We start from the raw sequence: 16,413 nt of genomic DNA, 5'->3' as shown, positions 1-16,413 counted from the left end.
GGTTTTTGGTTCTTAGCATCAAAGATCAAAGTAGATCCAGCGAGATTCTGTTCAGCTTCTAATTTAAATTATTGAGGCAAAGTTCTTCTACTAATGTTAGTTTAGTGTTCAGACAAACACTTAACATGTATGAGCTGGTGAATTACCTGTGTGGTTGCCGCATTGAAAGAGATTCCTAGGAGAGAGCAGAGGCCCAGACCTGCTGCCACAGACAGTGTCACCAGCAGGACACCCGCCAACCCCACAGCTCCCTGAGACTTAGCGCAGTCCCACCGCAGCATGGTCAGACACGCATAGGCCAGCTGGACACACATGTCAAGCAAATGTGAAATGAGTTTGATGACTATATCCCATTTCTGACTTCTTCAATCCTAGCTTGTATGTACATTTGTGAAATTGAATTCAATGACTATGTTCTCACCATCAGCAGGTATCCACTGGCCACACGGATGACACTGATGTCCGAGAAAGACTTGAGAATATCTTCCAGAGTGGTTGTGGTGAAAGACAAGACCTTCTGGGAAGAATTTGCTGCCACACTTAGCAGCACCGCCTACAGAGACACATGCAAGCCATTAAAAAACAAACAACAAAAAAACAAAAACGATTTGAAGTGCAATTAAATCACAAGGATGAAGAGATTAGTCATAACTAAATAAAATACAGTACATCCCACAAAAATGCACACTACTCTGCCACAGTGCAGTATTGGCTCTGTGAAAAGTCAGGTTTATTGACTATCGATGCACTTTTGAAAATTCTGTTCATTTATAATAAACAATGTGTGAATCGTCAGATTTTCGGTAGATTACGTAATTCATTTGTTTGTGTTCATCAGTTGTCAGAATCTACACAATACTGGGACCTGTCTTCTCCCTCTCTAACAATCTCAGGGTAGACAGATGTCTTTGAACTGCTCAGTGGGGAACAATGCTGGCTGACACACATCAGAAAACTCACACACACACAGACACACACGCGTGAACTTGCACACATGTCAATAACATACCAATACACAAGCCATTTTTTGCAGACGAGCCCAATCTTTCACACAACACACGCACACTCTCAACACACTCAAGCAGACATGATCTTTTATTTGTTCACTACTGTAGCCATTGAAAAAAACAATGTATTTGAATACATGATAACACCTCTTTTCTATCAATGACTCCTGGGCCCCATGATTAATGTTGCACACACACACACACACAAGGTCACACCATGTCAAACAGGGGTTGGGGCCCTCAAAACAAAGACCAGATGATGTCACACTTGAGCCACCAACGGGGCCACAGCTGGGAAAGCAATTGTGTGTGAACTCTGGAGTGCGAATGCATGTGCGTTTGTATGTGAGCGGGAGAGAGAGAGAGAAAGAGTGAGAGAAAGAGCGCTATCCAGCACTCCCTTAATGTATTCCAGACATGCTCTCCCTGTTGCTCTATTGCTCCTCTCTACTGAGAAGCAAGAGAGAAGCTTTAGCCTTTTACCACACACCAACAGTGGTTCTAGTATCTATCAGGGGCCCAGGCTTTGGATGAGGCCTTTTTCATGTTCACCTGTATCCGGCCAGTGATTTACTGTGTGGTTGTAGAGGATTTAGAGTAGATTTCTTTTTCCCTTTCTCTTTCCTTGCCCTTTTTTCCCCTGAGTCTCCCTGTCTCTCTTTCTTATTTCAGAGCGATTTTGGCCCTCACCTCAGAGTATTTCCTCTGCCAGGCTTCCAGTATAGCTGCAGCCTTTTCTTCATTCCAGTTGATGTGGGAAACCTCTTCATAGCCACGAAAGTGCTCAAACATCTGCTTGGGAGTCATCAGCTGGAACATGGTCTGTAAGGCCTGGGCACTGGAAAGACGGGATGGAGGGAGGATGGCAGAGAGAGGTGGAGGAAAAGACAGACAGGATTAAAAAAGGACGGCATGTCACTGAGGTGTAAGCCATACTGACAACATCACGGTTAATCAGGAGGGTACATATGAAACACCAGACCAACAGGGAGATAGGAGAAGCAGAGAAGAAGGAGGAGTAACACCAGGGATTCAAGATCGCAAAAGGCCAGAACCTCAAATTAATTTAATTTCTAAACCAGAGGTCCCTGAACAGAGAGACTTCTAATTTAACCAGTATGGGAAGGAGAGAGGGGGATGAAATACAGCAAAACCGCAACATCTGGAGCACATTGGATAAAAGTCATCACAAACATTGGTGTGTTAAGGCCACCTGCTGCTTAGGCATAATATTGTTCCATCTGAATGTGGCACCAGGAACACAGATGCCCAAAGCCATGAAACATACTGCTTTTAGCACATACTGCCCTGCAAAATGTCGAAAGTAAATTTGAACTTTTTCCTTTTCAAATTGACCAATTTTTACAACAACAAAAAATAAAATCCCTAACCATTTAGTGCTGTATATATTGCAAATATGCTGCATATATGGATCTCACACTTTCCTACTCATGACAAGATTAATATCCGATAAATGAAGAAACACTGGCTGGATTTGACAGACACAGTAAGAAAATTTAATTACAAACAGTAAGGTTCTTGATCCTGTTCTGACATTATTTTTCTGAGGGTCATGGTGTTTATTGAAGTGAGGAATACACAGTTTTAGTGGGTGTGTATTAGCAAATTAATGAAGCACTGATTTGTCATTAACAACTCTGGGCAGTAGGGCAACTTACACAGGAATGGAGTCAGTGTGCAACTTTTCCTATCATTAAATTTAACGTGCGAAAAGAGCAGGCCTTAGTTGGCCATTCTCTTAATGAATGTAATATTGCGATAACCACGTTAATGGTGGCAGTTAGTAAACAAGATGTAAAAAATGTTGTGCCAGCTCTAACAGCCCAATGGACACACACACACACACACACACACACACACACACACACACACACACACACACACACACACACACACACACACAGGCAGGCACATACACACAGACAGGCAGGCAGGCATGCATGCAGACACCCTAATGACCCAACCTTGCCAGGAAAAAAAAACACAACCGCAAAACTAACAACGCACCCCACTGTACTCTATTACCAGTGTGTGTGTGTGTCGCTGTGTGTGTGAGTGGATTTATGTAAATGAATGTGCATGTTCTTTATGAACGGCAGTTATTTAACATTATTGCTTCCCCCTTGAAGTTACAGTAGACAGGATCATTTGACATAATTCATCAATTAGTTCATAGAAACCTTTCAGCATATTGTAGTGATACGAGAGAAGAGATACTTCCACCTCTTCTAAGCTTCGTTTACAGCCTCACAACTACACTTCATGGGAGGCTTTGACCCACTGAGTGGGTGCTCCTATTGACTGTTCTACTACACCTAATCTGAATACAAGTCTCTCCCCACAGCTACAACTTCCCACACTGCAATGAAACCTAAATAAAAAAAAGAAAAGAAAACAGCCACAAACAAAAAAGTGTTTTCCAGTGATCCTGTCTACTCTAGCTTTAAAGGAAGTACATGATTACCTACTGACGAGTATATATTTTTTTTATTTTCACATGAAAACTACGTATAATGCAGTAACTGACTGTATATACGTGTACTGTTCTGTTATGAGGGGGGGCAGGCACATAAAAACTGTATATATTACATGTCGACTGCGATACCGTATAATCTGTAAGCTTTATCTCGGTGCTTGTGTTGGAATTAAAACCATGTACGTCAAGTCACTGTATATTTGGACAAACTGGCCAGGCAATAGATAACTCTGTGTATACACTGTACATGTGTGTACATGTGTGAGTGGGCACTGTCCAAGCAGAGCAGTCAGAGCTGAGCAGGAACAGCTGGAGCTCTAAGATTTCACTGGAATCCGCTAATGACTGCAAGATTTATAGCACACAGCGCACAAGCATGCATGTGCAGTTGCGGAGACCATAAAAGAACAAACACACACACACAAACACACACTTTTTTCAGAAGAAAAACGCTGCAGTGATCATGGCAGTGTTTATGGGGCTGAGTATACGTAAGTGTGGGTATGTTACCTGAGTAGGGGTCCACTGCCGTTCTTGGTGGTCCCTCCTACGATCAGTTCCTCCTGCCAGTGCATGTACTTCCTGGACAGACCATGGCAGCCGCCACTCAGGGTCCGCGCCACATCAAACGGCTGGTGCAACAAAAACAAAATGGAAGATAATAACTGTCAGCAGCATGACAAATTCCGTTCCGTTACAAAAAACATACATGTATACATACATACGCCGAGGCAAGAGCTCGAACCCACACGAGTGCCTACCTTAGTGGAGTTCTTATTTGGTGCGGTGAGAGGGCAGTCAGGGTCAGTAGGGTTCAGACAGGGTCTATCCATGTAGCCATGCCCAACGTCTGCCTTTTCCAACATGTCCACAAAGGCTTCCACAGGGTAATTTTGCCTTTGCCCCAAGTCCTCAAGGAAGTCCTTGGGGTCAAAGTTAGTCCACTGAAGGGGGCCTTTACCTCTGCAAAGTGACAGAAATGATGTTTGATTATGGCTGCATCATGCTTTACTTAATCTAGAAACTACTAGATTAACTATTTTGATAATCGTTTTGAAGCTTTTTTCCTGATTAAAACAAGATTTCCGATTGTTTAAGCTTCTTAAATGTGAATATTTTCTTCATTTCTTTGCTCTGGATAACAAAGAAATCATTCAAAGTTAATCATTTTGGTTTGTGGACAAAACAAGACATTTGAGAACATCATCATTTCCAGGTTTGACGAACACCGATCAACATGTTTTAAAGTTTTCTGATATTTTATGGAACAAAATAATCGACAGATTAATCGATCATAAAAATAATCGTTAGTTGCAACTCTGACTTAATCTAACAAGCTCAATTCCATTGTGTTTCTGATCACTTTCAGTTTGTCCTAGTCAGGCTAATTTAGTTATAAAATCCAACTTTAAGATTTTCCCCCCAGAAAACGTTGTTTATTGGACGCTGTCATGACGTGAAGAAGACTTCAAGAAATAAGATAAAAAGTGTTTTTGAAAAAAAAAATTATGCACAGCAGCTTAAATCCTGTAGGACACTTGTTTAATTGGAGACTCAGCTAACACACAGAGAGCAAAGAAACAACATAATGTGTTCCTTTTCTGGGAGCAGAAAATAATCTCTTTCTTGCTAGGTGACAAAAAAAACAATAAATGGAGACCAATTCCCATCATGCAATAGCCCAGTGCTAACCAGTCCTTGTCTCTCTCTGCCTCGCACATTCCAATCTCTCTTTCTCTGGACCTCTCTCTCTCTTTCTTTCTCTGTCTCTCTGTCATTCAGACGACATTGTATGTGCTTAACCAGGCTTGGGTTATTATTCCAAGCCTCCCAACCAGAACATAGTAAAAAACCTTATTTACCATCTGAGACCAACGGGCACCGCACTTTAATGTACTGTAATGACAGGGACTCCGACTGATACACTGTTACACTTCGGAAAGAAACACACATGCAATGATCGTAGTGGCACACACTCTGTGTGCGTGCACACACACACACACACACACACACACATAGGGGTACAGGTCTGATGAATATTACTGTAGCAGCAGGCCATTAGCAACAGAGGGTCCAGACAATGATGTGAGGCCCAGGGCTGGAGAGAAACTATCACCAGCGATACGCATGCCAGCAACCATGACAATAGAACCTTCAGAGGGGACGGGTTTGGGGACACACACACACACACACACACAGGGGCACACACACTTGTTCCTCGCTGGTGTCTATTTGGAAGGATTGAGCATGTTTGGGCAACCTCTTTTGACAAAGCAAAAACAAGTTCTCGAGCTTCAGCTCTCCTGTTTCTCACTCCCTCTGTTGAGAAATCAATCTGAACATATACAGTTAAAATAAACATTTAGTCCATAACCAGCACTAAGGAACTTAGTGTTCAAGATCCTTTTGTCCCCCAACATCATTTTTAATCAGTTTACCAACAAGCTTTACAGCGAGGAAAGCTCCAAGTGTGCCTGATTAGGATTTGTTTCTATTTTTAAAGCTTTTGATCACTTCCCTTGATCGTGCTTAAGAAGAGATTAATCAAGTGGGCAATTTGCTATGTTCGCATGTTGTGCTGCTGCTGAGGCATAATAAAACACAGACTCTGTCTAGTATGAAAGGAGTTTTGCCAACTTACGGGAGATAGGCCATTCCAGATTGGAGCTTGGCTCCTTCCCAGAAACAGTCCAAAGGGGTGATGATGAGGCAGGGATGTAGCCTTTCTATGATCTAATTGGATAAAACAAACGCACATGCGTCAGCGTGCGCGCACACAAACATACACAAATCAAGAAATACGAATGAATAAGGGTAAAAAAAAGGCAGAGAAGGATTGATTTGTTTCACTTTTCAGAACCTCATGCTGGACTCACACATGTACATGATGGATGGGTCAACTGAAATGCTTCTCTTTCAGAGAGAAGAGATTAATGGGCAATGTGTATGTGTGAGTCCAGCATAAAACTTAAAATGATCACATTTTATCTTTTAAATCTTACCTCGTTCACATAATTCATTTCGGTCACTAATTCTCCTGATTTGTAGCATAAATGTTCTAATTTCCATTGTCTGAAAAGAAAAAAACAGAGTTTCTGATTAGTCATGCACAAATGCCTCGGTGACCTCAAACTACACTGATTAAATAATGATAAAAAAGGTGGTACTCAATCGTGTGTCATCATTAGCGCTTACGGCTAGTCATACTCAGACATACAGGTATGTTGTTAAATTGTAGCTATACTGCCAACAGTGAATGAGAAGAAGGCTGATTAATATAATGCAGTGTAATATATTTATCTCAAGATGAGCCTCACAGGTGAATTTGTGACTTCGAGTGAATTCGTGATTTGTGAGTGTGACTTAAATTATACAGAGAAGGAAAAGGCACTGCTTAAATGCAACAAGAATCCAAAGCATGTCACCTGTTATAAAGGTAAACATGAACTCTACTGGCTCGGAGAGCTGACTCCAGGTGCTGCAGGAGCGCATCAACTGTTAGTACACTGGCACCCTCCTCCCGCGGTGTCTGGATCATCAGCTGAGGATTAAACATGGCCTCCTCGCCCATCTTCTGCCGTGTGTACCTCAGTTCCTGGTTCACACGCCCGCCAACTGCACAAAGAGGAGTGACAGAGTTTAATCTTGTGCATATATTTCAACATATTAATCTTGTACATACAATGGACTAGTGTAGTACATCCATGACATGATTCACTTTTAATCTAAACTCCCAATTCACCCATATGTTGTTTCCACAGCAAATAACTACCACAACATGCCATAAACAATAAAAGTTAATTCCTAAAATAGTTAAGAGATATCTTAGGTAACAGTTTATAAATACATGTCCCAAATCCCATCATCTAAGGATTAAAGTAAAATTTAAAAAAAACTTCAGAAATACAACACAGGGAAAGTTATTTGCATTGTGGCTGATGTAAAGACAGCACAGAAGCAGCAGGAGGTGTCATTCTTCTATCAATCTTTACAACAAATACATGCAATACTTTCATATGCAGTGTTACTGTGTTTGCTACTTGTTTTTTATTTTATTTTTTTTTACATCCAAACTATTTAGAATCCAGAAAAGCAACATCACTTCAACAAAGCCACATTTCACAAAAGCAGCCCAACGCTTCTGCTCAAATTTGCTAACAAGTCGGCAGCACCAGACCACATCAACTGCATGTGTATGTGTTTGATTAAGCGAGAGGGAGAGTGCAAGAGAAGGGAGAGTTTTCTTCCCGGCTTTGCTCTCAGCGTCGTGGTGGGACTAAGCCCTGTGCGTGCACTCTAAGCTCTCTGCTAGCCTGTGCTACAAAAGCACTCTTTCAGGTCCTTTAGCTGCTCTGCTTCACCTCAGTACAGCCAAGGCAAGCTCTCCTTCTCTCTCAACCCCCCCCCCCCCAATTTTCAGTACAATTAATATCAACTTAATTAGTCACAAATTTGAAATCAAATTCTATACATACATGCTTTATTTTGCCCGTTTCAGACACTGCAATTTGTGTATATTACACATATTTCTATGTGTGCATCCTCCAAAACCGCAAATCTCTGTCTGAGTCAAGTATTTGACCCGTGCTATAATCAGTGACAGCACAAACAAATTATAGTCTACCCTGTTGCACTTGATCATGCATGCACACACACACAGAAAACATAAAAACGGCCAAGTGATAAGGATAACAGTGTGAAAAATCTGTAACATTTTATTATGCCGTAATCCAATTTAAAAGTCCTGTTCAATTCATGCAACAGCAGGCATAGATTGTATATTTTCAGCCCATTGTAATGGCATTAAAGTTGAACATAAGCATGCCTGTTCTGTTGGACTGGACCACCCAGACAGACCAATGGAACAGGGAGGGAGGGGGCCATGTCTTGGGGCATTAGGAAAACACACTTGATTTCTTTTTTTCTGGACCCAAACAGCATAACCATCTGATCCTGTCTGAAGGCATGTTTATAATACTCATCATTAATAGCAGGCCTGGGTTAACTGGAGCGACATGCTTTCCATGGCTAGGCCAGCTACACAGCTACATTACACCAGCCCTCCCTTCAAAAGAGCACGCATGGAACTGATTTAGAACCGACGCACATTGACAGTGCACTGACAAGTCAACTTGTCTGGTGTACTCAACGCTCGAAAGCAAGACGAGCCCGAAGTTTAGTTTAATCACAATGCCAACAGGGAAAAGGGAACACAGGTGTAGAGAGAGAGGTGCAGCCATGCTCAGTCTGTTTCTGAGGAGAAGAAGAGAGGTCTGATTGCGAAAACGATGGGAGGGTCATGCTCAGAAGACTGCCACCCAAAGACCTCAAGTTTACAGCAAGCAGCCAGGAATTGGACAAGTCGAAGGAATGCACTCTCCCTCTACAGGAAACAGCACATTACAGCGTCAGGCTCAGAGAATTCCACACTTCATGAGGTTACAGCGTTTTGGGGTCAACACTCACACAGCCTTGGGGCGAAATTAACACCCCAGCTGGACCAAGAAAATATGTGTGAGTATATGTGTGTGTGTACACACTGGCGTACATGCAAGCATGTGTGCAAGTGTTTATGTGTGTGTGTGTGTGTGTGTGTACACACAGCTGTGTTTCTTCAATGATACATCTTCCCATATTCCCTTCCCCTCAGAAAACTGGTTGACCCTGGCATATGTTGTTATCTTGAAGGTGTCCTGCTCCGGGCTCAGCTGCCGTGACCTAAAACAACGTGTCACTGACTTTAAAACATTTCCCAGCTCAGATCAGGTTCTCAGTCAGTACATTTTCATGCTCAGTTAAGTCAAGCTAAACCGTTAAATTGGACCACCGTCCTTGTCCCGGTATACAAGCGCTAGCAAAGAATTGATTTATTGAATCAAGTGTGTCCACTTCGGCTGTGCCCCCCTTTGAACTTGTTAGTATTAGGCGTTTCCTGGTTGTCCTATGATGTCACAGATGACAAAAAAAGTTTTATTCTAAGAAGGTATTTTAAAAAGTACTGTTACACTCACTCAGTCTACATTAATATCAAGTGTTGGAAATCTTGGGAATATGTTTGTTGTGATTATTTCGCTACCCCACATTGACAAACCAAATGATAAGTAAGTAAATCAAGAAAATACTTTTCAAGTAGACCATTTCTCATCTATTCTGACTCATCATATACCTGCACTGCCACCCATGTCTGTGCTGTATATGTATACGTGTGTTTTCATGCATGAGAAAGCTTCACAACTGATTGATGAATAATTTAAAAAAGGAAAAGAAGTAGTTGAAGAAGAAGAAGAAGGAGTAGGGGGGAAAAGAAGATGAAGGCCAGTGTGTGTCACTGTATTGGAGCCCTCAGTGTGGGTATTCAGCATGTTGCATAACATTAACCCCTGGTCCCCCTATTCTCAAAGTAGGGGAACAGGAGGCGGTGGGGGCGAAGGGAGAGAAAGTAGGTTTCTAAGAAACTGACATCACCCCTCTCCCTCCTTTCAATTCTCAACTCCCCCCTCCCCTTTCATACTCTCATTTTCTCTCCCTTTGGTCTATTCAGCTCTTCTCTGTGATTGGCCAGATCATGATGGCAATCAGCCCGGCCTCTCTGTCAAAGCCAACCCACCCCCACTCCCCGCGTCCAACTTTTACTCTTATCCGTACAACGCGCTACCACACCACAGCACAGCGCCGCCCCCCCCCTGCACATCTCTTACACCTGACAACGGAAGCATCTTTCAAGTAAAATACCGACCCAACAGTGGCAAACAACGGTTAAAAACAGTGCAAAAACACACACACCTTGCTCATACTGTACATACAAACATTACACCTCCTACAAGAAACTTGGGTATAGAAATTAAAATGACATTTCCCTCCTTTCCACAGATCTAGAATCTGTTTAAAGCCCTTAAGAATGTCTCCAACAATAACAGCGGTCTGATATATGACTTTATTACAAAATGCTAAAGGGATCACTGATGTATCTGCACGAACGTGCATGTAGTTTGAGACATCCGTGAGTGTGTTTGTGTTTGTGTGTGTGTGCGTGCAGACAAAGGATTAGCTGGATTAGGCCCCCTCTCAGCTGGGACCCCTGTGGAGAGGAGGAAGCCCCCCAAAACCAGGTCATCTCCCTGCCACCAAGTTTACAGCAGATTCCTGCAGCCTGTGGCTCCTCTACCTTGAGAAGAATGAAGAACACGTGCATGTGGTCCTGACTTTTTCCAAGATTGCCATTCACATTATGAGCAGCAGGAGATGGTCTGGGTCAGTTGTATTCCCATCAGCACAAGGATTTCCAGAACATTCAGGTGAAAGCTTGGCAACTGGGTCAAGCATTCGTAAATTTTATTCACTCATTTTCTGGAAATTTGACTCAGAGTTATGGGAAATATCCAGAGAGACATTTGTCAAAATTTGCAACAGGCACTTTGGATAATTTCTGATAAATGTCTGGACTTCAGAGCATGACTAAAAGCAGCTTTATGACATTATCTTAGGAAAAAGAAGCTAAATAAGTAAATAAATAAGGGGTTTCACATAAAATCATACTCTGGGACTACGGATATTGATCAGGGTAAGTTTTTCTTGTATGCCACGACTCATCAGCATCAGAGTATACATATTTATTTAAATAGAAAATCCAATAGTGCGGAAACTTTGACACGACTGCTTGTACTTATTTAAGTTACTACTATATTACACATGGATTTGTTTTAGTTTCAGACTGCAGTTGCATCATTCATCATTTATATTGGACCTTGTTTTAGCTCTGTCTTTTCATGTAGAGTTAAGCATGGCACAGTTACCTTCCTTTATTTTGCCCACATGACGTCTCAGATGCCACCAATCACCTGACAGAGCTCTGATCACTGGAAAGAAACCACCTGTTGCCACCTCCCTCTGTTGCTCTTCTGCCGTCACTCTGATTCCATCCCTTCCTCCATCTTTATTTCATACAAATGTCCTGTAAAACTGTGTTTCGATAAATCCGCTGAAAACTAAATGTCACCATATGTCTGGCAACCAGCCGTGAACCAAGTTGTGATGTACTGAGTGTATCGCATCAAACTATTGGATCCAAAATGCTTTAAAACAGCAAATAAAAAAGAAATTGAACATTTTTAGAAGAAACAATCAGCTTGAGTTCACTGAAATTGTCCGATGACTTGGATTTATTTGACCGTTGTGTAATATGATCAGCCTGTCCTGAAATCAAGATAACATCTCAGGTCTTTCTATTACTCACAGGACTGCATCAGTAAAAGAGCAAATGTGTGACATTGCAATACACATCCACTAAGACTGCACAATTAATCACAAAATAATTGAATCGCATTATGACCAAGTGATATATCCAAATCAAATTGAAAAATACTGCAATTATGTGATCAAAACAATACAATGTGTGACAAAACATTATGATGAAAGTACTGCAGGAATTCATCACCCCCGGAATATGTTTTGTTTTAAAGACTAAAACTTTCACCTATCACAGGCGAACCTTGATTCCACATTTTGACCCGTGATGTATTTCATTTTCTTTGTTGTAGCAGAAGTGGCAAAACTACTAAGATGTGGAAGTGGTTATGTACAGTATGGGCTCTGCAATGCAGGTGTGCCCACAGCTGTATTCGTGTGATGAAAGGCCTCACTGAGAGCCGAGACCCTCTCTGACCCTTGTTGAGCCCCCTTCACTCTCCCTTTCTCTCCTTCCATTCAGCTTTCAAAGAGGAGGGTAAAACAAGCAAGGTGGATAGCGGTCAATCACGGACGAAGAGGGAAAAAGCAAGAGAATTACAGAAAAGAGCGCCAAAGACATAGAGACTGATTACTCTGTAGCTGATTGTGGAGCTGTAGTTGCTTGTAGCACCCTGACCCCTGACACAAATGTGACCCCTGCTCCCCCACCCGTCCATTACGAACCTCACACCCATACCACCAACCCTCACCCTCCAACTCCAGCATTACCATATGTATGGCTCCCCTCACCCCTGATTATGCTAATCACCTGTCCGGTCCCTACAGCCCCTAAAATGGGTGTATTTAGCAGTCGGCTGGCTCCCAATGCAGCTTCCCCTGGGCCCGAGGTGTACATTCACACACTCCTCAATGGGCAGATTCTTCCACGTTGCTGCCTTCATTCAGGTCCTACTCAACCCCCACCCCCACCCCCAACAAAAAAAAAATCCTATTTCAATGCCAATGGATTCACAGAGCAGTAGAAGAAAACGCTGAACCTCTTTTTTGTAGCATGTGCTAGATTGAGTGCAGTGGTCCTATAAAAAAACCAAAGGTGTCAGGCCAGTGATGTATTAATTGTAAAAGGTGACCAAGAGAACGTGTGAAAGTTGTAAGTACAGCACTGTCAGTGGTGTAAAATCAAACTAGATAGTACTTCCCTTTTGTTCAGCAAAAAAATAAAAAGCTAAATGTTTTGTTAAAACTCCTTCATTAAATCCAGCTCAAATGTCAGATTATAACCAGATGAACCCTCCTTCCTGCTGCATTTACTGCCCTGTGATTAGTCCACAGCCCAGCCATAACAGGCTGTGACATGAGCCTCTGCAAGCCAATCTCAAACAGCCATCTCTGTCATTTCCTATAAAATGACATCACCCATATATATATTACTATGAGTATAAACTGCTTAATGCAATATTACATGGATATCTTTGACAATTTGAGGCAGCGCAATGACACCACATAAGGTTACTACAGTCAATATGTTGGATAACAGCTACATATCATGCAAACAACAAGGTCCCATGTGTAAGAATTAGTGACATCTAATGGTGAGACGACAGATGGGTGTAGGTACTAATAAACCCTCCTAAATTTTACACAATGGAGCTAAGTTCACCCACTAAGTGCAACAAAAGATCATTTATGAGGCATTGCAAGTACAATATATGATTGAATATATGATGTAACCAGGCTCAAACTCTGTGTCAGAGGATGCGTTTATACTTATTCCATTTTCATTGTTGCACTGCAGTCACAAATTCCTGTCAACCAATCAACGGACTGTGGTGTGTCTAACACCACCTCTGGCTAAGCCAACAGAAGGGGGTTAGAAGTCAGATCGGTTATTTTGGTGTCCAACGTTTGACTATCCAGTTGCAAATAAAAACACAACATACCGGTTTGGATAAAACTGTACTACTTGGAGGAAAACGGGCTTTTGTCTGCCTGCGGGCTTGTGTTTGCTCATGTTTTTGTTGGAGCTTTTTCGTGTATGCTTCAGCCAAAAATTAAGAAAGTAACCGTTAAAAGAATGTCTAAAATACTCCAAGTGGAACAGAGGCTGTTGATTACTATCAGAATTAACATTTGACACACAATACCACCTTTAAACTGTGGACTAAGATGTTGGGTGTAAATGAATAATATCAGGAAGACAGTGACAGAAAAAAAGTTATACACACCAGGCCCTACAGCATATAATAACACAGCAGCCTGGTGTCAGGTCACAAGTGTTTCCCTTGTCCTAATGCTTAAACTAGACTCCTAGGGCGGTCTCAGATTGGGGAGACTAGTTCACTTTGACACATACTGACTCAATCTGAACCTTTAAAACACTCAATCATCTGCAAAAGGAAGTGTTTCATATCTCTGTATCTTTACGCCTCCTTGCGTTGCATGTGCATGTGTGGTACTGGTGTAATTGCTGCTCCTTCCAGATTCTATGACGTTGTGCTGTAGGAATTGCAATGATCTATACTGCTACGCACGTAACCCAGAGGGGATAAATAACCTCAAACGACACGTACACAGTTCAGAAATGTTTATGGTGTGTTTACACGAGGAATTCTCCATGTTTTAGTCTGAAAAGCATCAATCCTCACCCCAATCTATCTGCCGGTGTGAGGGTAAGCACTGCAGCCAAAACACAAACACACTACCGCTACTATACTCCTGCTCCTTTCCTCACTCTGGTCTCCCCCCCCAGACACACACACACACACACACACACCCTCTGCTGTTTTGTACTTTCTCCACCCCTCTGGCAATCAGCACTGTGAGGGAGGGAGGGAAGAGAGGAAAGGGGAAGACGAAGGGGGGAGGAAAGGGAAGAGAAGGAGGGAGGCCAGACCACCCTGCTCTCATGGCAGGGCTGAGTGTTTACATTGCTGTGCCTCACTCTGTAATACATCTGGCATTCTGAGGCCACTCTCTCTCCAGCCAGGAATGGGGGGGGGGGTAGTAGTGGCGGAGGGGAGTTGGGAGGGGAGAGAAGGCTCGGGGAAAGAGAGAGACCTCTCTGGCAGAGAGGAAAAGAGAGTAAGAGAGACAGTGAGTGAGACGGAGAGAGGGAGGTGTGTGTGTGTGGGGGTAACTCTCTCCACAGTCTCCTGTGGTTGGTCATTCGCAGGGCTCTGGTTTTTGAATAAGAGCGCCTGAAAGAATGCAAAATGTAAACAGAGAACTTGGAGGCATCTCAGGATGTTGTTTGTGAATGGGAGTGCGTTTGCCATGAGCACGCACAACGGACACACACGCAGCACAGTTAATGGGGAATGGGGAAAATCGTTTTTTTCACATGCACTTTTGACAGGTAAATCTAAATCTAACTCTTATACTTAAAGCTAATGTACATAAAACTGCTTTCAAATGAGCCAGCGATAGCTTGGGAAAACAGCGCTGTAAGTCTGTGTACAGTACCAGAGGCACTATGTTTCCCCACATTAAATCCCTCACCAACTAGCGTACACTTTTCATCCACTCATAAAGTTTAATACAACACGCTGGAATGTTATTCCTTCCTCAGAGAGTTAATCCCGTTTGTGGTGAACTGATAAACGCATTTTAAGGGAGTCCAGTTTGGATAATGTAAGAAGTGTTTGTGTGACCGACATAAATGAAAGAGAAAGAGGCAGATAAAGACAAGCGTAGTCAGACGTGTATTCTGTGCAAAACTATGTACTGGGGTTTGGGTGCATTTGTGTGTTTTGATTACTTGGGGAATAAAAGTGGTTGAAGATTAAGCAGGAAGAGTAAAGGGAGAGAAAGAAAGAGGAGAAGAAAGAGAAGGAGGAGAACAAATAAAGAAAAGCAAAAACCATGAGAGAGGCCCATCAAAATAGCCGCCACCTCAGCTCGCATCAACCACCTACTCATTCACAGAACCAAGATTCCGAAGCCTTTCTGCATCTGCAAATGTGTGTGCAAGTGTATGTGTCTATGTGCGTGTGTGCGTGCGTGCGTGTGTGTATGCACACATGTGCATTCATGCGTGTATCAGAGCTCCCATACACATCAAAAGCTGGATAATTCAATCATGCAAGCCACAATCCTCTCAGTGGAGACACCACATTCGGGGCACTCCTCCTCTTCCTCCTCCTCATCTTCATCCACAAGAAAGGATGTCAAGACTTCTTCCGCATGCACTTAACATTATACCGCTCCCTTCTCCACTGCCATTACCAGCAAAACAACAAAACAACCACCAACTCTGTCAACTCAACTCTTAATCACACTAGATACAAAACAGACATGCAAGGAGTCGCTTGGGAAAAAAACAAAAAAATCCTATCAGACTGGATTCTGAAACCTTAAATAAGGCTCAGGATGATGCACACAAACACAGATTTGTACAATTTTAACCATTTCCACATTGAACATCAGGATTAAGCTAAAGGGAGTTGCTTTTGTTTCAGGAGTATGGGTTTGAATTAGCCTCTACTTTGTTGTGTCACTCCACGATGCGGCAATGTTGGCTTGCACTGATACATTTTCTAAAATATAATCCTTATTTGAGTTACAGGACAGGCGTAAGCGTCAATCCAGAGAATTATATCAGATTCAGTGCCCTCTGCTGGAGGACAAAGGTCAACATATTTAAAAAATACAGATACAAGAAATGAATGACCTTACTAATCACTTTATCAACATCTGGCTTTTGAGATGCATCAATGTCCACAC

At 42.4% G+C, this 16,413-nt stretch overlaps 1 protein-coding gene across 1 annotated transcript in view; it reads right to left on the bottom strand.

The window, feature by feature from the left end:
• Positions 1-16,413, bottom strand: part of ptch1 (patched 1) — a 48,762-nt gene that overhangs the window by 26,219 nt on the left and 6,130 nt on the right. The window contains exons 3-10 of the mRNA XM_058635627.1: positions 6,930-7,119; positions 6,507-6,576; positions 6,146-6,237; positions 4,266-4,467; positions 4,015-4,136; positions 1,698-1,845; positions 422-553; positions 147-302 (exon numbers count right to left, since the gene is read on the bottom strand). Coding sequence (XP_058491610.1) covers positions 147-302; positions 422-553; positions 1,698-1,845; positions 4,015-4,136; positions 4,266-4,467; positions 6,146-6,237; positions 6,507-6,576; positions 6,930-7,119 — 1,112 coding nt within the window. The remainder of the gene's footprint in view (positions 1-146; positions 303-421; positions 554-1,697; positions 1,846-4,014; positions 4,137-4,265; positions 4,468-6,145; positions 6,238-6,506; positions 6,577-6,929; positions 7,120-16,413) is intronic.

The sequence above is a fragment of the Solea solea genome, chromosome 8 (assembly GCF_958295425.1).
Source record: "Solea solea chromosome 8, fSolSol10.1, whole genome shotgun sequence".
NCBI classification, from domain to species: Eukaryota; Metazoa; Chordata; class Actinopteri; order Pleuronectiformes; family Soleidae; genus Solea; species Solea solea.
Note: the sequence above shows the minus strand (reverse complement) of the source record. Positions and strands in the feature narration are given on the sequence as shown.